Source organism: Taurulus bubalis (assembly GCF_910589615.1).
Source record: "Taurulus bubalis genome assembly, chromosome: 10".
Classification (NCBI taxonomy): Eukaryota; Metazoa; Chordata; class Actinopteri; order Perciformes; family Cottidae; genus Taurulus; species Taurulus bubalis.
In genome coordinates this window covers 28,759,360-28,782,905 of record NC_136598.1, presented here as the reverse complement: position 1 = coordinate 28,782,905, position 23,546 = coordinate 28,759,360, and the positions used below count along the sequence as shown (strand labels likewise).

General features: G+C 43.4%; 1 protein-coding gene across 1 annotated transcript; it reads left to right on the top strand.

Moving 5' to 3' along the window:
* Positions 1–1,419: 1,419 nt before the first annotated feature.
* Positions 1,420–21,913, top strand: LOC306743047 (S-arrestin-like; the record flags this gene model as incomplete). Its single annotated transcript, XM_079225526.1, has 14 exons — positions 1,420–1,467; positions 1,628–1,688; positions 1,950–1,994; positions 2,114–2,313; positions 2,708–2,767; positions 10,944–11,011; positions 11,117–11,252; positions 11,916–12,000; positions 12,690–12,762; positions 12,831–12,968; positions 17,218–17,295; positions 19,471–19,485; positions 19,603–19,668; positions 21,820–21,913. The coding sequence occupies 14 exons, from the start codon at positions 1,420–1,422 to the stop codon at positions 21,911–21,913; spliced, it is 1,167 nt and encodes a 388-aa protein (XP_079081652.1).
* Positions 21,914–23,546: the final 1,633 nt, after the last annotated feature.

Below are 23,546 nucleotides of genomic sequence, written 5' to 3'. Positions count from 1 at the left end.
TTAGCAGACGTACTGGTTCGTTGGGTTAGACGTTAGCAGACGTACGGGTACGTTGGGTTAGACGTTAGCAGACGTACGGGTACGTTGGGTTAGACGTTAGCAGACGTACTGGTTCGTTGGGTTAGACGTTAGCAGACGTACGAGTACGTTGGTTAGACGTTAGCAGACGTACGGGTACGTTGGGTTAGACGTTAGCAGATGTACGGGTACGTTGGTTAGACGTTAGCAGATGTACGGGTACGTTGGGTTAGACGTTAGCAGATGTACGGGTACGTTGGGTTAGACGTTAGCAGACGTACGGGTACGTTGGGTTAGACGTTAGCAGACGTACCGGTTCGTTGGGTTAGACGTTAGCAGACGTACGGGTACGTTGGTTAGACGTTAGCAGACGTACGGGTACGTTGGGTTAGACGTTAGCAGACGTACGGGTACGTTGGGTTAGACGTTAGCAGACGTACGGGTACGTTGGGTTAGACGTTAGCAGACGTACGGGTACGTTGGTTAGACGTTAGCAGACGTACGGGTACGTTGGTTAGACGTTAGCAGACGTACGGGTACGTTGGTTAGACGTTAGCAGATGTACGGGTACGTTGGGTTAGACTTTGTTAGACTTTTCGGGTTTTTAAGCTTTAACGAGGACTTTAAAGTTGTTATTTATTGGTTTGGTTGGAACATCTTTCTTATTTTGTCGGGGCTGCCAGAGAAGTGATTTCATAATTTGAACAGTGAACGCCTCCTGCAGCTCTTCCTGCAGGATTATCTGTGTTCAGTCGGTAATGATCGGCATGCTGACCAGGCGTGTGTTATAAATGCGGCTCTGATCGCTCTGATTAGTTGAGATCTGCTGCTGCTCAACACACATCGCTGCTTTCAGGTCAGTGTCTCTTCTGTTTTCTGTGTCTAAAAGTAAAATGATAGAATTTCCTCACATTTACTGTTACTGAGAACGTTATTATTATTTATACTGATTACAGAGAGATTTAATCCTAATGTGCTTAATGCGCAATGGGAATGACACAAAATACTAACATATATTCAAAGGTTTAGCTGAAGATAAAATAAAAGATATTTTGGACTGAGTGACATATTAATGTCCATAGTAAACTCTTTCAATATTTCTGTTTGCATGTGAGTGTTAAACATTGTAATTCTTCCTAGAATACAAATTAAATTTGGTCTTTTGTTTAATCGTCCAGTTGGTAAAAGAAAGTTTGGTTTTAATTAGATTTCACTTTGAGAAGTATATTAAAATAATTAGTCTGCGTTCTACCAGAAAAATACCTTAGATTCCACCATTTAGGTGTTTTTTGTGTAAGTACAGTAATATTAGTTTAAATTTGTTTGTCTACCAAATATTGAGTCTGAATTTAAGATTTCATGCTGCAGGTCGTGACATCATCAGTGACATCATCAGTCAACATGAGTCCAAAACATGTTGTCTTTAAGAAAGTTTCCCGCGACAAGTCGGTAAGTTGTGCAGAAATACTCGTCTGGTTAAAGTAGAAGTAAAGACCCAGAATCCTCCATGTTGGGGGGACTCGGAGGTTGGCTGTCAACGTTTCAATACAACAGATCCACATTACCTCTGAACCCTTGAGCAATGCTCTGAACCTTCTCTGGGCTTCAGGTGGCGGTCTACATGGGCAAGAGAGACTTTGTGGATCACTGTGACTTTGTGGATCCAGTCGGTGAGTTCAAACTGATTGTATTATTGATTATTAATAAAACTATTTACACCACTGTCCATCAGGTTTATGTCTGACTGATGTAGCATGTTAGCTAACTGTTATGATGGAGCTAGGCTAACCGTTTGCCTCTAAATCTCTCAGCAGTTCTTAGAAACTGAATGATTTAAAGTCATCAGAAACTAAAAGGGTTCTAATGTTGGCCATTCGATTAGTTTTTCTTCTCACTGCAGTTAACAGTGGCTGTTTCTTTGTCTCTTTGAGATGGAGTCATTGTGCTCGACCCGGTGCAAGTCAAAGAAAAAAAAGGTACCTCTAAAAGTGTTCCAAAACAATTTTCTACCAAATAAATAGTTCCCTTGGAGACGTTTGTCTGTGAGGTCTGTGGACGTCTTTCCTGTTAATGAGACGCGTGAATGTGTTTCTAGTGTACGTGATGCTGTCGTGTACGTTTCGCTACGGCCGTCAGGACATGGATGTGATGGGTGTGGCCTTCAGGAGGGACCTGTTCCTGGTGACCCGGCAGGTTTACCCCGAGCTGCAGGACAAAGAGAAGCTGACTCACACCAAGATCCAGCAGAAGCTGCTCCGGAAGCTGGGAGACAACGCCTTCCCCTTCTTCTTTGAGGTGAGACGCCGAGACAGGAACCTCCAGGACAGGTTGTTGGTGCACGAGGACACGTCAAACAGCCCAGACATCCCTACCACGTCCCCAACGCCTCCTGGAGGAGCCGCCAACCTGTCCACCCGTCATTCACCTTCACCTGTGCACAAACTCAAATAAACTCCTTTTCTTGAGGCAGTGACTAATTCAGTGAACGGTGATGTCACAGTGAACGGTGACATCACCGTTCACTGTGACATCACAGTGAACGATGATGTCACAGTGAACGGTAGCATCACAGTGAACGATGATGTCACAGTGAACGGTAACATCACAGTGAACGGTGAACATCTGTAACAGACCCTTGAACCCTAAATGATGATTGAATAAATAATCAGACAGTTTGTGTTTGCTTCAGTTTCCAGACAACCTGCCATGTTCCGTTGCTCTGCAGCCCGGACCCTCTGATGTGGGAAAGGTACGAATACCTGAACATGTCTCTGGACACGATCAACACCTGAACACATGAACACCATAACACATGAACACCTGAAAACCATAACACCTGAACACCATAACACATGAACACCATAACACATGAACACCTGAAAACCATAACACCTGAACACCATAACACATGAACACCATAACACATGAACACATGAACACCATAACACATGAACACCATAACACATGAACACATGAACACCATAACACATGAACACCTGAAAACCATAACACCTGAACACCATAACACATGAACACTATTACACATGAACACCTGAACACCATAACATCTGAACACATGAACACTATAACACCTGAACACCATAACACATAACACCTGGGGGGTATTCTTCGTACCTGGCTAAACAAAGTCAAGCAAATGTCCTAATCTCATGTTAAATTAGCGAGATGATTGACATCAGGCTACCTGGGTTTCTTCACGGCTGATCTGCGCTGAAACGTCTCGTTAATTCTAGCCAGACGTCAGTCATCTGGATAAATGCGCCGCTCCTCTTCAGAAGGGATAATAATGGAGCACTGACACCACCATGTTCTAACAGTACAATGGACAATAAACTCAGAGGAACCTCTTTTTATTTCTCTACTGAGAAGCAGGAGATGATCATGAAGGCATATGAGGAAGTCAATACCGTAGTCATTCACAGCAAACGCGTTATGAATATTCCAACGTTTTTGCAACATTGTTGCCGTGAACGCAACTTTAACTCCGCCCCCGCTGCGAGACATAAGCGTCACAAATATATCAGACAAGTTAAATGCGTCAGTGTTGAGAAAATGTATCGGCAAATTTGAAGTGCTTCATCACCCAAATCAATCGGATTATATTTACGAATAAATATATACTTATGAGGATATATGTACTGTATGCACGTATGAATCATGTACTATATATGTGTATATGAGTTTGAATATGTGTATGGGCGGATCAGTATGTATGCATTATTCATAATCAGAAATTCAATCAATTGAAGCAGTGAAAATAAATTATGTGTGATTCTCTGTATTCTCATCACGATCACCTTAATCATGTTCTACAATAATGATATGTATGGTGTACTAATAACACTGTCATATTATTATGAGTGCTTTCAACACATCCATAAGTTTCTTAAGAGCTAAATAAACTTAAGAACAGCGGCATGCAGCGGCTGACAGTCTGTGTCTGAGACGATCAGCTGCGCCTGTGGTGATCAATGTCCGCGGCTCGAGAATCTCTCGTAAATAAATTATTTCTTGCCGGCAAAATCTATATCGCCGCGTACAGGAAGTCATGATGATGTAAAGGATGGATCCTGGCGATCTGAAAGAACTCTCTCCCTATAAAACTAATATAACTAATATCGCTCCTTCATCAATGAGGAAGGGAGCTGCCTTTTTTGTCCGGTGGGAGTGTCCAGCTTATCCAGTGAAGTTCAGTAAACCTGTCCGGGAGCAGGTTTACATTTTTGGCTGTGTTGCTATGGTGATTAATCTAAGCTTGCTTCGAGAAACCGAGAAAGCCTGACTTATGTCATCTTATCCTGACAGTTAGCGCTAACTCGGTAAGCCAGGTACGAGAAATAGGGCCCTGAACACCATAACACATGAACACCATAACACATGAACACCATAACACATGAACACCTGAACACCATAACACATGAACACCATAACACATGAACACCTGAACACATGAACACCATAACATCATAACACCATAACACCTAAACACCATAACACCTAAACACCATAACACCTGAACACCATAACATCATAACACCATAACACCTAAACACCATAACACATGAACACCTGAACACCATAACACATGAACACCTGAACACCATAACACCTGAACACCATAACACCTGAACACCATAACATCATAACATCATAAAACCTGAACACCATAACATCATAACACCTGAACACCATAACACCTGAACACCATAACATCATAACACCATAAGACATGAACACCATAACACCATAACATCATAACATCATAAAACCTGAACACCATAACACCATAACATCATAACACCTGAACACCATAACACCTGAACACCATAACATCATAACACCATAAGACATGAACACCATAACACCATAACATCATAACACCATAACACCTGAACACCATAACATCATAACATCATAAAACCTGAACACCATAACACCATAACATCATAACACCTGAACACCATAACACCTGAACACCATAACACCAAAAGACATGAACACCATAACACCATAACACATGAACACCATAACACCTGAACACCATAACACATAAACACCTGAACACCATAACACATGAACACCTGAACACCATAACATCATAACACCATAAGACATGAACACCATAACACATGAACACCATAACACCTGAACACCATAACACATAAACACCTGAACACCGTAACACATGAACACCATAACACCTGAACACCATAACACCTGATCACCATAACACCATAACACCTGAACATCATAACACCTGAACACCATAACATCATAACACATGAACACCATAACACCTGATCACCATAACACCATAACACATGAACACCATAACACCTGAACACCATAACATCATAACATCTGAACACCATAACATCATAACACCATAACACATGAACACCATAACACCTGAACACCATAACACATAAACACCTGAACACCATAACACATGAACACCATGACACCTGAACACCATAACACCATAACACCTGAACACCATAACATCATAACACCTGAACACCATAACACATAAACACCTGAACACCATAACACATGAACACCTGAACATCATAACACCATAACATCATAACACCTGAACACCATAACACATAAACACCTGAACACATGAACACCATAACACCTGAACACCATAACACCTGAACATCATAACACCATAACATCATAACACCTGAACACCATAACACATAAACACCTGAACACATGAACACCATAACACCTGAACATCATAACACCATAACACCTGAACACCATAACATCATAACACCATAACACATGAACACCATAACACCTGAACACCATAACATCATAACACCATAACACCTGAACACCATAACACATAAACACCTGCACACCTGAACACCATAACACCTGAACACCATAACATCATAACACCAGGGCCCTATTTCTCGTACCTGGCCTACCGAGTTAGCGCTAACTGTCAGGATAAGATGACATAAGTCAGGCTTTCTCGGTTTCTCGAAGCAAGCTTAGATTAATCACCATAGCAACACAGCCAAAAATGTAAACCTGCTCCCGGGCAGGCTTACTGAACTTCACTGGATAAGCTGGACACTCCCACCGGACAAAAAAGGCAGCTCCCTTCCTCATTGATGAAGGAGCGATATTAGTTATATTAGTTTTATAGGGAGAGAGTTCTTTCAGATCGCCAGGATCCATCCTTTACATCATCATGACTTCCTGTACGCAGCGATATAGATTTTGCCGGCAAGAAATAATTTATTTACGAGAGATTCTCGAGCCGCGGACATTGATCACCACAGGCGCAGCTGATCGTCTCAGACACAGACTGTCAGCCGCTGCATGCCGCTGTTCTTAAGTTTATTTAGCTCTTAAGAAACTTATGGATGTGTTGAAAGCACTCATAATAATATGACAGTGTTATTAGTACACCATACATATCATTATTGTAGAACATGATTAAGGTGATCGTGATGAGAATACAGAGAATCACACATAATTTATTTTCACTGCTTCAATTGATTGAATTTCTGATTATGAATAATGCATACATACTGATCCGCCCATACACATATTCAAACTCATATACACATATATAGTACATGATTCATACGTGCATACAGTACATATATCCTCATAAGTATATATTTATTCGTAAATATAATCTGATTGATTTGGGTGATGAAGCACTTCAAATTTGCCGATACATTTCCTCAGCACTGACGCATTTAACTTGTCTAAAATATATGCAACGCTTATGTCTCGCAGCGGGGGCGGAGTTAAGCTGCGTTCACGGCAACATTGTTGCAAAAACGTTGGAATATTCGCAACGCGTTTGCTGTGAATGACTACGGTATTGACTTTCTCATATGTGTTCATGATCATCTCCTGCTTCTAATTAGAGAAATAAAAAGAGGTTCCTCTGAGTTTATTGTCCATTGTACTGTTAGAACATGGTGGTGTCAGTGCTCCATTATTATCCCTTCTGAAGAGGAGCGGCGCATTTATCCAGATGACTGATGTCTGGCTAGAATTAACGAGACGTTTCAGCGCGGATCAGCTGTGAAGAAACCCAGATAGCCTGATGTCAATCATCTCGCTAATTTAAACTGGAGATTAGGACATTTGCTTGACTTTGTTTAGCCAGGTACGAGAAATAGGGCCCTGAACACCATAACACATGAACACCATAAAACCATAACACATGAACACTATAACACATGAACACTATAACACCTGAACACCATAACACCTGAACACCATAACACCTGAACACCATAACACATGAACACCATAACACTATAACACCAAAACACCTGAACACTATAACACCAAAACACCTGAACACCATAACACATGAACACCATAACACCATAACACATGAACACCATAACACCATAACACATGAACACCATAACACATGAACACCATAACACCATAACACATGAACACCATAATACCTGAACACTATAACACCTGAACACCATAACACCATAACACATGAACACCATAACACCTGAACACCATAACACCATAATACCTGAACACTATAACACCTGAACACCATAACACCATAACACATGAACACCATAACACCTGAACACCATAACACCATAACACATGAACACTATAACACCATAACACCTGAACACCATAACACATGAACACCATAACACCTGAACACCATAACACCATAACACATGAACACTATAACACCATAACACCTGAACACCATAACACCTGAACACTATAACACCTGAACACTATAACACCTGAACACCATAACACCTGAACACTATAACACCTGAACACCATAACACCTTAACACATAACACCTGAACACCATAACACATGAACACTATAACACCATAACACCTGAACACCATAGCACCATAACACATGAACACCATAACACCTGAACACAATAACACCATAACACATGAACACCATAACACCTGAACACCATAACACATGAACACCTGAACACCATAACACATGAACACCATAACACATGAACACCATAACACCTGAACACCATAACACATGAACACCTGAACACCATAACACATGAACACCATAACACATGAACACCATAACACCTGAACACCATAACACCTGAACACCATAACACATGAACACTATAACACCATAACACCTGAACACCATAACACATGAACACCATAACACCATAACACCATAACACCTGAACACCTGAACACCATAACACATGAACACCATAACACATGAACACCATAACACATGAACACCTGAACACCATAACACATGAACACCATAACACATGAACACCATAACACCTGAACACCATAACACCTGAACACCATAACACCTGAACACCATAACACATGAACACCATAACACCATAACACATGAACACCATAACACCATAACACATGAACACCATAGCACCATAACACATGAACACCATAACACCTGAACACTATAACACCATAACACCTGAACACCATAACACATGAACACCATAACACATGAACACCATAACACCATCACACATGAACACCATAACACATGAACACCATAACACCATAACACATGAACACCATAATACCTGAACACTATAACACCTGAACACCATAACACCATAACACATGAACACCATAACACCTGAACACCATAACACCATAACACATGAACACTATAACACCATAACACCTGAACACCATAACACATGAACACCATAACACCATAACACCATAACACATGAACACTATAACACCATAACACCTGAACACCATAACACCTGAACACTATAACACCTGAACACTATAACACCTGAACACCATAACACCTGAACACTATAACACCTGAACACCATAACACCTTAACACCATAACACCTGAACACCATAACACATGAACACTATAACACCATAACACCTGAACACCATAGCACCATAACACATGAACACCATAACACCTGAACACAATAACACCATAACACATGAACACCATAACACCTGAACACCATAACACATGAACACCTGAACACCATAACACATGAACACCATAACACATGAACACCATAACACCTGAACACCATAACACATGAACACCATAACACATGAACACCATAACACATGAACACCATAACACCTGAACACCATAACACATGAACACCTGAACACCATAACACATGAACACCATAACACATGAACACCATAACACCTGAACACCATAACACCTGAACACCATAACACATGAACACTATAACACCATAACACCTGAACACCATAGCACCATAACACATGAACACCATAACACCATAACACCATAACACCTGAACACCTGAACACCATAACACATGAACACCATAACACATGAACACCATAACACATGAACACCATAACACATGAACACCATAACACATGAACACCATAACACCTGAACACCATAACACATGAACACCATAACACCATAACACATGAACACCATAACACCATAACACATGAACACCATAACACCATAACACATGAACACCATAGCACCATAACACATGAACACCATAACACCTGAACACTATAACACCATAACACCTGAACACCATAACACATGAACACCATAACACCATAACACATGAACACCATAACACCATCACACATGAACACCATAACACATGAACACCATAACACCTGAACACCATAACACCATAACACATGAACACTATAACACCATAACACCTGAACACCATAACACCTGAACACTATAACACCTGAACACTATAACACCTGAACACCATAACACCTGAACACTATAACACCTGAACACCATAACACCTTAACACCATAACACCTGAACACCATAACACATGAACACTATAACACCATAACACCTGAACACCATAGCACCATAACACATGAACACCATAACACCTGAACACAATAACACCATAACACATGAACACCATAACACCTGAACACCATAACACATGAACACCTGAACACCATAACACATGAACACCATAACACATGAACACCATAACACCTGAACACCATAACACATGAACACCTGAACACCATAACACATGAACACCATAACACATGAACACCATAACACCTGAACACCATAACACCTGAACACCATAACACATGAACACTATAACACCATAACACCTGAACACCATAGCACCATAACACATGAACACCATAACACCATAACACCATAACACCTGAACACCTGAACACCATAACACATGAACACCATAACACATGAACACCATAACACATGAACACCTGAACACCATAACACATGAACACCATAACACATGAACACCATAACACATGAACACCATAACACCTGAACACCATAACACATGAACACCATAACACCATAACACATGAACACCATAACACCATAACACATGAACACCATAACACCATAACACATGAACACCATAGCACCATAACACATGAACACCATAACACCTGAACACTATAACACCATAACACCTGAACACCATAACACATGAACACCATAACACCATAACACATGAACACCATAGCACCATAACACATGAACACCATAACACATGAACACCATAGCACCATAACACATGAACACCATAACACATGAACACCATAACACCATAACACATGAACACCATAACACCATAACACATGAACACCATAACACATGAACACCATAACACATGAACAGCATAGCACCATAACACATGAACACCATAGCACCATAACACATGAACACCATAGCACCATAACACATGAACACCATAGCACCATAACACATGAACACCATAGCACCATAACACATGAACACCATAACACATGAACACCATAGCACCATAACACATGAACACCATAACACATGAACACCATAACACCTGAACACCTGTCTCTGTACTTGACACAGAAATGTGCGGTGGAGTTTGAAGTGAAAGCGTTCTGTGGGGAGAACCAGGACGAGAAGATGGACAAACAGTGAGTCATTAATATAATATTATTATTATTATTATTATTATTATTATTATTATTATTATCATCTAATCACTGCTTCATCTTTGTTTTGATGTTCTATTTCTGGAGGAGTTCAGTTCGTCTCAGCATCCGTAAGATCCAGTTCAGTCCAGAAACCAGTAACCTAGTTCCAGTGGCAGAAACCACCTTTGAGTTCCTGATGTCTGAGAAACCGCTCCACGTCAAACTGAGCATGCCCAAAGAGGTCTGTCTACCTGTCTACCTGTCTACCTGTCTGTCTACCTGTCTACCTGTCTGTCTACCTGTCTGTCTGTCTGTCTGTCTACCTGTCTGTCTACTTGTCTGCCTGTCTACCTGTCTGTCTACCTGTCTGTCTACCTGTCTGTCTACTTGCCTGTCTACCTGTCTGTCTGTCTACCTGTCTACCTGTCTGTCGACCTGTCTGTCTACCTGTCTGTCTACCTACCTGTCTGTCTGTCTACCTGCCTGTCTACCTGCCTGTCTACCTGTCTGTCTGTCTACCTGTCTGTCTACCTGTCTGTCTACCTGTCTGTCTACCTGTCTGCCTGTCTACCTGTCTGTCTACCTGTCTGTCTACCTGCCTGTCTACCTGTCTGTCTGTCTACCTGTCTGTCGACCTGTCTGTCTACCTGCCTGTCTACCTGTCTGTCTGTCTACCTGTCTGTTGACCTGTCTGTCTGTCTGTCTGTCTGTCTACCTGTCTGTCTACCTGTCTACCTGTCTACCTGCCGGTCTACCTGCCGGTCTACCTGTCTGTCTGTCTACCTGTCTACCTGTCTACCTGTCTGTCTGTCGACCTGTCTGTCTACCTGTCTGTCTACCTGCCTGTCTACCTGTGTCTCTCTCTCTGACCTCTCTCTCTCTCTCTCTACCTGTCTGTCTGCAGACGTTCTACCATGGAGAGCCTGTGAGAGTGAATGTAGAAATCACCAACTCGTCCAGCAGGAACATCAAAGACATCAGTTTGTCAGGTGACAACCTAGAACCTTGTGTTTAGTTCTCATGAGACGAGAAGGGGAGGAGCTTCCTTCAGCTAGAACCTTGTGTTTAGTTCTCATGAGACGAGAAGGGGAGGAGCTTCCTTCAGCTAGAACCTTGTGTTTAGTTCTCATGAGACGAGAAGGGGAGGAGCTTCCTTCAGCTAGAACCTTGTGTTTAGTTCTCATGAGACGAGAAGGGGAGGAGCTTCCTTCAGCTAGAACCTTGTGTTTAGTTCTCATGAGACGAGAAGGGGAGGAGCTTCCTTCAGCTAGAACCTTGTGTTTAGTTCTCGAGACGAGAAGGGGAGGAGCTTCCTTCAGCTAGAACCTTGTGTTTAAATATATATATATATATATATATATATATATATATATATATATATATATATATATATATATACACATATATATATATATATATATATATATATACACATATATATATATACACATATATATATATATATATATATATATATATATATATATATATATATATATATATATAAATATTTCAGTCACCTCTGGGTGTAAACTTAACGGGAAGTTTGTCTCTGGTGTGGTGTGAATGCCACATCAGGGTCTTTACATAAACAAGCGGTTTTATGGCTCTGCTCTTTCCATTTTTTATTTCTAGATGAATAACGTATGAACCTCATTTAAACATTTCCTGTGTTTAGTGGAACAGGTGACCAACATCGTCCTCTACTCCAACGACAAATACGTCAAGTCAGTGGCCAAAGAAGAGACCGGGTGAGGGTTCCTGAGGCTTTTATTTTGAAGGGTGTTACTGTGTGTTAATGTGTGTGTTGTGTGTTCAGGGACTCGGTCCCCCCTGGTACTAGTCTGAAGAAGGACTACACTCTGCATCCTCTGCTGGCTCACAACAAGGACCGGAGAGGACTCGCTCTGGACGGACGACTCAAACACGAAGACACCAACCTGGCTTCATCCAGCATGTAGGACTCACCATGTCATTATATGTGTCTTTGTGTCTCTGTCTGTTTGTGTCTCTGTCTCTTTGTCTCTTTGTGTCTCTGTCTCTTTGTGTCTCTGTCTCTTTGTGTCTCTTTGTCTCTTTGTGTCTCTGTCTCTTTGTGTCTCTGTCTCTTTGTCTCTTTGTGTCTCTGTCTCTTTGTGTCTCTGTCTCTTTGTGTCTTTGTCTCTTTGTGTCTCTGTCTCTTTGTGTCTCTGTCTCTTTGTGTCTCTGTCTCTTTGTGTCTTTGTCTCTTTGTGTCTCTGTCTCTTTGTGTCTCTGTCTCTTTGTGTCTTTGTGTCTCTGTCTCTTTGTGTCTCTGTCTCTTTGTGTCTCTGTCTCTTTGTGTCTCTGTCTCTTTGTGTCTTTGTCTCTTTGTGTCTCTGTCTCTTTGTGTCTCTGTCTCTTTGTGTCTGTCTCTTTGTGTCTGTCTCTTTGTGTCTCTTTGTCTCTTTGTGTCTCTGTCTCTTTGTGTCTCTGTCTCTTTGTGTCTTTGTCTCTTTGTGTCTCTCTCTCTTTGTGTCTGTCTCTTTGTGTCTCTGTCTCTTTGTCTCTTTGTGTCTTTGTCTCTTTGTGTCTCTGTCTCTTTGTCTCTTTGTGTCTCTGTCTCTTTGTGTCTCTGTCTCTTTGTGTCTCTGTCTCTTTGTCTCTTTGTGTCTCTGTCTCTTTGTGTCTTTGTCTCTCTGTCTCTTTGTGTCTCTGTCTCTTTGTCTCTTTGTCTCTCTCTGTCTCTTTGTGTCTCTGTCTCTGTCTCTTTGTGTCTCTGTCTCTTTGTCTCTCTGTCTCTTTGTGTCTCTGTCTCTTTGTGTCTCTGTCTCTTTGTGTCTCTGTCTCTTTGTGTCTCTGTCTCTTTGTGTCTTTGTCTCTTTGTGTCTCTGTCTCTTTGTGTCTCTGTCTCTTTGTGTCTGTCTCTTTGTGTCTGTCTCTTTGTGTCTCTTTGTCTCTTTGTGTCTCTGTCTCTTTGTGTCTCTGTCTCTTTGTGTCTTTGTCTCTTTGTGTCTCTCTCTCTTTGTGTCTGTCTCTTTGTGTCTCTGTCTCTTTGTCTCTTTGTGTCTTTGTCTCTTTGTGTCTCTGTCTCTTTGTCTCTTTGTGTCTCTGTCTCTTTGTGTCTCTGTCTCTTTGTGTCTCTGTCTCTTTGTCTCTTTGTGTCTCTGTCTCTTTGTGTCTTTGTCTCTCTGTCTCTTTGTGTCTCTGTCTCTTTGTCTCTTTGTGTCTCTGTCTCTTTGTCTCTCTGTCTCTTTGTGTCTCTGTCTCTTTGTCTCTTTGTGTCTCTGTCTCTTTGTGTCTTTGTCTCTCTGTCTCTTTGTGTCTCTGTCTCTTTGTCTCTTTGTGTCTCTGTCTCTTTGTCTCTCTGTCTCTTTGTGTCTCTGTCTCTTTGTGTCTCTGTCTCTTTGTGTCTTTGTCTCTTTGTGTCTCTGTCTCTTTGTGTCTCTGTCTCTTTGTGTCTGTCTCTTTGTGTCTCTGTCTCTTTGTGTCTCTGTCTCTTTGTGTCTCTGTCTCTTTGTGTCTCTGTCTCTTTGTCTCTCTGTCTCTTTGTGTCTCTGTCTCTTTGTGTCTCTGTCTCTTTGTGTCTCTGTCTCTTTGTGTCTCTGTCTCTTTGTGTCTTTGTCTCTTTGTGTCTCTGTCTCTTTGTGTCTGTCTCTTTGTGTCTGTCTCTTTGTGTCTCTTTGTCTCTTTGTGTCTCTGTCTCTTTGTGTCTCTGTCTCTTTGTGTCTTTGTCTCTTTGTGTCTCTCTCTCTTTGTGTCTGTCTCTTTGTGTCTCTGTCTCTTTGTCTCTTTGTGTCTTTGTCTCTTTGTGTCTCTGTCTCTTTGTCTCTTTGTGTCTCTGTCTCTTTGTGTCTCTGTCTCTTTGTGTCTCTGTCTCTTTGTCTCTTTGTGTCTCTGTCTCTTTGTGTCTTTGTCTCTCTGTCTCTTTGTGTCTCTGTCTCTTTGTCTCTTTGTGTCTCTGTCTCTTTGTGTCTCTGTCTCTTTGTCTCTTTGTGTCTCTGTCTCTTTGTGTCTTTGTCTCTCTGTCTCTTTGTGTCTCTGTCTCTTTGTCTCTTTGTGTCTCTGTCTCTTTGTCTCTCTGTCTCTTTGTGTCTCTGTCTCTTTGTGTCTCTGTCTCTTTGTGTCTTTGTCTCTTTGTGTCTCTGTCTCTTTGTGTCTCTGTCTCTTTGTGTCTGTCTCTTTGTGTCTCTGTCTCTTTGTGTCTCTGTCTCTTTGTGTCTCTGTCTCTTTGTCTCTTTGTGTCTCTGTCTCTTTGTGTCTCTGTCTCTTTGTCTCTTTGTCTCTTTGTCTCTTTGTGTCTCTGTCTCTTTGTCTCTTTGTGTCTCTGTCTCTTTGTCTCTTTGTGTCTCTGTCTCTTTGTGTCTCTGTCTCTTTGTCTCTCTGTCTCTTTGTGTCTCTGTCTCTTTGTCTCTTTGTGTCTCTGTCTCTTTGTGTCTCTGTCTCTCTGTCTCTTTGTGTCTCTGTCTCTTTGTCTCTTTGTGTCTCTGTCTCTTTGTCTCTTTGTGTCTCTGTCTCTTTGTGTCTCTGTCTCTTTGTGTCTCTGTCTCTTTGTGTCTTTGTCTCTTTGTGTCTCTGTCTCTTTGTGTCTCTGTCTCTTTGTGTCTGTCTCTTTGTGTCTCTGTCTCTTTGTCTCTTTGTGTCTTTGTCTCTTTGTGTCTCTGTCTCTTTGTCTCTTTGTGTCTCTGTCTCTTTGTGTCTCTGTCTCTTTGTGTCTCTGTCTCTTTGTCTCTTTGTGTCTCTGTCTCTTTGTGTCTCTGTCTCTTTGTGTCTCTGTCTCTTTGTCTCTTTGTCTCTCTCTGTCTCTTTGTGTCTCTGTCTCTTTGTCTCTTTGTGTCTCTGTCTCTTTGTGTCTCTGTCTCTTTGTGTCTCTGTCTCTTTGTCTCTCTGTCTCTTTGTGTCTCTGTCTCTTTGTGTCTCTGTGTCTTTGTGTCTCTGTCTCATTGTCTCTTTGTGTCTTTGTCTCTTTGTGTCTTTGTCTCTTTGTGTCTCTGTCTCTTTGTGTCTCTGTCTCTTTGTGTCTCTGTCTCTTTGTGTCTCTGTCTCTTTGTGTCTCTGTCTCTTTGTGTCTCTGTCTCTTTGTGTCTTTGTCTCTTTGTGTCTCTGTCTCTTTGTCTCTTTGTGTCTCTGTCTCTTTGTCTCTTTGTGTCTCTGTCTCTTTGTGTCTCTGTCTCTTTGTCTCTTTGTGTCTCTGTCTCTTTGTGTCTCTGTCTCTTTGTCTCTTTGTGTCTCTGTCTCTTTGTGTCTCTGTCTCTTTGTGTCTCTGTCTCTTTGTGTCTCTGTCTCTGTCTCTTTGTCTCTTTGTGTCTCTGTCTCTTTGTCTCTTTGTGTCTGTCTCTTTGTCTCTTTGTGTCTCTGTCTCTTTGTGTCTTTGTCTCTTTGTGTCTCTGTCTCTTTGTCTCTTTGTGTCTCTGTCTCTTTGTCTCTTTGTCTCTGTCTCTTTGTCTCTTTGTGTCTTTGTCTCTTTGTGTCTCTGTCTCTTTGTCTCTTTGTGTCTCTGTCTCTTTGTGTCTCTGTCTCTTTGTGTCTCTGTCTCTTTGTCTCTTTGTGTCTCTGTCTCTTTGTGTCTCTGTCTCTTTGTGTCTCTGTCTCTCTGTCTCTTTGTGTCTCTGTCTCTTTGTGTCTCTGTGTCTTTGTTTCTCTGTCTCATTGTCTCTTTGTGTCTCTGTCTCTTTGTCTCTTTGTGTCTTTGTCTCTTTGTGTCTCTGTCTCTTTGTGTCTCTGTCTCTTTGTGTCTTTGTCTCTTTGTGTCTCTGTCTCTTTGTGTCTCTGTCTCTTTGTGTCTCTGTCTCTTTGTGTCTCTGTCTCTTTGTGTCTCTGTCTCTTTGTCTCTTTGTGTCTTTGTCTCTTTGTGTCTTTGTCTCTTTGTGTCTTTGTCTCTTTGTGTCTCTGTCTCTTTGTGTCTCTGTCTCTTTGTCTCTTTGTGTCTCTGTCTCTTTGTGTCTCTGTCTCTTTGTGTCTCTGTCTCTTTGTCTCTTTGTGTCTGTCTCTTTGTCTCTTTGTGTCTCTGTCTCTTTGTGTCTTTGTCTCTTTGTGTCTCTGTCTCTTTGTCTCTTTGTGTCTCTGTCTCTTTGTCTCTTTGTCTCTCTGTCTCTTTGTCTCTTTGTGTCTCTGTCTCTTTGTCTCTCTGTCTCTTTGTCTCTTTGTGTCTCTATCTCTCTCTCTCTCTCTGTGTCTCTTTATCTCTATCTCTCTGTGTCTCTTTATCTCTCTCTCTCTGTCTCTTTATCGCTCTCTCTCTGTCTCAGAGTGAAGCAGGAGGTGCTGAAGGAGGTTCAGGGGATGCTGGTCTTCTATAGGGTCGTGGTGAGGATGATTGCTTCTGGGTGAGTCTGAACCGCTCGGCATGCTGGGAGGTCAGCTGTTAGACTGATGTTAAATATCCATTGTTACTAACAGACTACCACTCTGCATTCCTAAATTATTATTAATATATTAGATTATTTATTTAGCACACTTTATTCCAGAGCAACTAAAATACAATCACACGTTGTTGTAGAAATATAACTTCCCTCTTCTGATAACAGACCAGTGATTCAGAACCAGTGACTCAGAACCAGTGATTCAGAACCAGTTATTCAGAACCAGTGACTCAGAGCCAGTGACTCAGAACCAGTGGTCTCTGGGGATAATATTCACAGCTCATCACTGTTTAACATAACACTATGACATCACTGTTCACTATGACATCACTGTTCACTATGCCATGACTTTCACTATGACATGACTTACACTATGACATCACTGTTCACTATGACATCACTGTTCACTATGACATGACTTTCACTATGACATGACTTTCACTATGACATGACTTTTACTATGACATCACTGTTCACTATGACATGACTTACACTATGACATCACTGTTCACTATGACATCACTGTTCACTATGACATGACTTTCACTATGACATGACTTTTACTATGACATCACTGTTCACTATGACATGACTTACACTATGACATCACTGTTCACTATGACATCACTGTTCACTATGACATGACTTTCACTATGACATGACTTTTACTATGACACCACTGTTCACTATGGCATGACTTTCACTATGACATCACTGTTCACTATGACACCACTGTTCACTATGACATGACTTTCACTATGACATCACTGTTCCGTATGACATCACTGTTCCGTATGACATCACTGTTCCGTATGACATCACTGTTCACTATGGCATGACTTTCACTATGACATCACTGTTCACTATGACATCACTTTCACTATGACATCCCTGTTCACTATGACATGACTTTCACTATGACATCACTGTTCACTATGACATGACTTTCACTATGACATCACTGTTCACTATGACATCACTGTTCACTATGGCATGACTGTTCACTATGACATCACTGTTCACTATGACATGACTTTCACTATGGCATGACTTTCACTATGACATCAAGGTTCACTATGACATGACTTTCACTATGGCATGACTTTCACTATGACATCACTGTTCACTATGACATGACTTTCACTATGACATCACTGTTCACTATGACATCACTGTTCACTATGGCATGACTTTCACTATGACATCACTGTTCACTATGACATGACTTTCACTATGACATGACTTTCACTATGACATCACTGTTCACTATGACACCACTGTTCACTATGGCATGACTTTCACTATGACATCACTGTTCACTATGACATGACTTTCACTACGACATCACTGTTCCGTATGACATCACTGTTCCGTATGACATCACTGTTCACTATGACATCACTGTTCACTATGGCATGACTTTCACTATGACATCACTGTTCACTATGACATCACTGTTCACTATGACATCACTTTCACTATGACATCCCTGTTCACTATGACATGACTTTCACTATGACATGACTTTCACTATGACATCACTGTTCACTATGACATCACTGTTCACTATGGCATGACTTTCACTATGACATCACTGTTCACTATGACATGACTTTCACTATGACATCACTGTTCACTATGACATCAAGGTTCACTATGACATGACTTTCACTATGGCATGACTTTCACTATGGCATGACTTTCACTATGACTTGACTTTCACGATGACATCACTGTTCACTATGACATCACTGTTCACTATGACATGACTTTCACTATGACATCACTGTTCACTATGACATCACTGTTCACTATGACATCACTGTTCACTATGGCACGACTTTCACTATGGCATGACTTTCACTATGACATCACTCTTCACTATGACATCACTCTTCACTATGACATGACTTTCACTATGACATCACTGTTCACTATGACATCACTGTTCACTATGGCATGACTTTCACTATGGCATGACTTTCACTATGACATCACTGTTCACTATGACATCACTGTTCACTATGACATCACTGTTCACTATGACATGACTGTTCACTATGACATCACTGTTCACTATGACATCACTATGTACTATCAATGTTGATCTCACTGTGTTCTCTCTGCTTCTGTTCACAGGACGATCGGATCAAGGTGAGAGCCAACTGTATATCTTCCTCTTCCTCTGTCTCTTTGGCTTCCTCATTCCTCACTGTGTGTGTGTGTGTGTGTGTGTGTGTGTGTGTGTGTGTGTGTGTGTGTGTGTTACAGTGAGGTGTCTCTGGAGCTCCCATTCAGACTGATGAACCCTAAACCTGAACCAGGTAAACTCCTCCTGTGTGTGTGTGTGTTAAGCAGCTTGTTGTGTGTCACTGAGCTGATGAAGATGAACTTCCTGTTTACTCAGCGTCCTGAAGTAAACAGGTTGTTGTTGTGGACATTCTTCTTCTGTGGTTTCTCTCTGAATCTCTTTGTGTTCTTTCATGTCAACAATCTGAACTTCAGCCAGAGAGAGGTGAGCACTTGTCTGTCTGTCACCTGTCTGTCTGTCTGTCACCTGTCTGTCTGTCACCTGTTTGCCTGTCTGTCCTCACCTGTCTGTCACCTGTCTGTCTGTCTGTCACCTGTCTGTCACCTGTCTGCCTGTCACCTGTCTGTCACCTGTCTGTCCTCACCTGTCTGCCTGCCTGTCACCTGTCTGTCACCTGTCTGCCTGTCACCTGTCTGTCCTCACCTGTCTGTCTGTCTGTCACCTGTCTGCCTGTCACCTGTCTGTCCTCACCTGTCTGTCTGTCACCTGTCTGTCCTCACCTGTCTGTCTGTCACCTGTCTTTCCTCACCTGTCTGTCTGTCACCTGTCTGTCCTCACCTGTCTGTCTGTCACCTGTCTGCCTGTCTGTCCTCACCTGTCTGCCTGCCTGTCACCTGTCTGTCTGTCACCTGTCTGTCTGTCACTTGTCTGTCCTCACCTGTCTGTCTGTCACCTGTCTGCCTGTCACCTGTCTGCCTGTCACCTGTCTGTCTGTCACCTGTCTGTCTGTCACCTGTCTGTCCTCACCTGTCTGTCACCTGTCTGTCTGTCCCCTGTCTGTCTGTCACCTGTCTGTCTGTCACCTGTCTGTCCTCACCTGTCTGTCTGTCACCTGTCTGTCTGTCACCTGTCTGTCCTCACCTGTCTGTCCTCACCTGTCTGTCTGTCACCTGTCTGTCTGTCACCTGTCTGTCCTCACCTGTCTGTCTGTCACCTGTCTGTCCTCATCTGTCTGTCTGTCACCTGTCTGTTTGTCACCTGTCTGTCCCCTGTCTGTCTGTCACCTGTCTGTCCTCATCTGTCTGTCTGTCCCCTGTCTGTCTGTCACCTGTCTGTCCTCACCTGTCTGTCTGTCACCTGTCTGTCCTCCCCTGTCTGTCTCTCCCCTGTCTGTCTGTCACCTGTCTGTCTGTCACCTGTCTGTCCTCACCTGTCTGTCTTTCCCCTGTCTGTCTGTCACCTGTCTGTCTGTCACCTGTCTGTCCTCACCTGTCTGTCCCCTGTCTGCCTGTCACCTGTCTGTCCTCACCTGTCTGTCTGTCACCTGTCTGTCCTCACCTGTCTGCCTGCCTGTCACCTGTCTGTCACCTGTCTGTCTGTCACCTGTCTGTCCTCACCTGTCCGTCACCTGTCTGTCCTCACCTGTCTGTCTGTCACCTGTCTGTCTGTCACCTGTCTGTCCTCACCTGTCTGTCACCTGTCTGTCCTCACCTGTCTGTCTGTCACCTGTCTGTCCTCACCTGTCTGTCTGTCACCTGTCTGTCCTCACCTGTCTGTCACCTGTCTGTCTGTCACCTGTCTGTCCTCACCTGTCTGTCTGTCACCTGTCTGTCACCTGTCTGTCTGTCACCTGTCTGTCCTCACCTGTCTGTCTGTCACCTGTCTGTCCTCACCTGTCTGTCCTCACCTGTCTGTCTGTCACCTGTCTGTCCTCACCTGTCTGTCTGTCACCTGTCTGTCTGTCACCTGTCTGTCCTCACCTGTCTGTCTGTCACCTGTCTGTCCTCACCTGTCTGTCTGTCACCTGTCTGTCTGTCCTCACCTGTCTGTCCTCACCTGTCTGTTTGTCACCTGTCTGTCACCTGTCTGTCCTCACCTGTCTGTCCTCACCTGTCTGTCTGTCACCTGTCTGTCCTCACCTGTCTGTCTGTCACCTGTCTGTCCTCACCTGTCTGTCTGTCACCTGTCTGTTTGTCACCTGTCTGTCACCTGTCTGTCTGTCACCTGTCTGTCTGTCACCTGTCTGTCCTCACCTGTCTGTCTGTCACCTGTCTGTCTGTCACCTGTCTGTCACCTGTCTGTCCTCACCTGTCTGTCTGTCACCTGTCTGTCCTCACCTGTCTGTCTGTCACCTGTCTGTCTGTCACCTGTCTGTCCTCACCTGTCTGTCTGTCACCTGTCTGTCTTCACCTGTCTGTCTTCACCTGTCTGTCTGTCCTCACCTGTCTGTCTCTCAGTGACCCAGAGGACATGGTGTTTGAGGAGTTCAAACGAGTCTACCTGAAGGGCGTCGTCTACGGAGACGACGACGAGTCTCCCACTGAGGCATGAACTACAAAGATGGCCGCCACCTGAAGACTGAATGACCAATAACTGTTTCACTAAGAGAAAGACAGACACACACAATCAGACAGCCACACAGACAGACAGACTCACAGACAGACAGACTCACAGCCACACAGACAGACAGACTCACAGACAGACAGACAGACTCACAGACAGACAGACAGAAATGTAGATTTGTTTCCAAATGTAACTTCATAGTTCTTTTAATCAATAACGTTAAACATGATGACTTGTTTCTAGTAAATGTTGTATAATAATAAATATAAATATATTGTAGATATGAAACAAACCTGAAAGTGTCTCATTCAACCAATAAATTGAGATATTTACATGATAACTGCTTATTGATTATTGATCATAACATGTAATTGATTAGGGGTGAGCTTCGGGTTCTGTGGTTAAAATCCCAAATACACTTCCATAAAACCTAAGAAAAGAATATTAAAAGAACATTAAAAGAATATTAAAAGGTTAAAACATAACATGTTGGGTTAGTTTGCTCCATCTGTCCTGGACCCCCTCTTGTCCTGGACCCCCTCTTGTCCTGGACCCCCTCTTGTCCTGGACCTCCTCTTGTCCTGGACCCCCTCTTGTCCTGGACCCCCTCTTGTCCTGGACCCCATCTTGTCCTGGACCCCTCTTGTCCTGGACCCCCTCTTGTCCTGGACCCCATCTGTCCTGGACGCCCTCTTGTCCTGGACCCCATCTTGTCCTGGACCCCTCTTGTCCTGGACCCCATCTGTCCTGGACCCCCTCTTGTCCTGGACCCCATCTTGTCCTGGACCCCCTCTTGTCCTGGACCCCTCTTGTCCTGGACCCCCTCTTGTCCTGGACCCCATCTGTCCTGGACCCCCTCTTGTCCTGGACCCCATCTTGTCCTGGACCCCTCTTGTCCTGGACCCCCTCTTGTCCTGGACCCCATCTTGTCCTGGACCCCATCTGTCCTGGACCCCCTCTTGTCCTGGACCCCATCTGTCCTGGACCCTCTCTTGTCCTGGACCCCATCTTGTCCTGGACCCCTCTTGTCCTGGACCCCCTCTTGTCCTGGACCCCATCTTGTCCTGGACCCCTCTTGTCCTGGACCCCATCTGTCCTGGACCCCATCTGTCCTGGACCCCATCTGTCCTGGACCCCCTCTTGTCCTGGACCCCCTCTTGTCCTGGACCCCATCTTGTCCTGGACCCCTCTTGTCCTGGACCCCATCTGTCCTGGACCCCCTCTTGTCCTAGACCCCATCTGTCCTGGACCCCCCTCTTGTCCTGGACCCCCTCTTGTCCTGGACCCCTCTTGTCCTGGACCCCTCTTGTCCTGGACCCCATCTGTCCTGGACCCCCTCTTGTCCTGGACCCCCTCTTGTCCTGGACCCCTCTTGTCCTGGACCCCATCTGTCCTGGACCCCCCTCTTGTCCTGGACCCCCTCTTGTCCTGGACCCCTCTTGTCCTGGACCCCCCTCTTGTCCTGGACCCCTCTTGTCCTGGACCCCTCTTGTCCTGGACCCCATCTGTCCTGGACCCCATCTGTCCTGGACCCCCTCTTGTCCTGGACCCCTCTTGTCCTGGACCCCATCTCTCCTGGACCCCCTCTTGTCCTGGACCCCATCGGTCTCCCCTGTGGTCC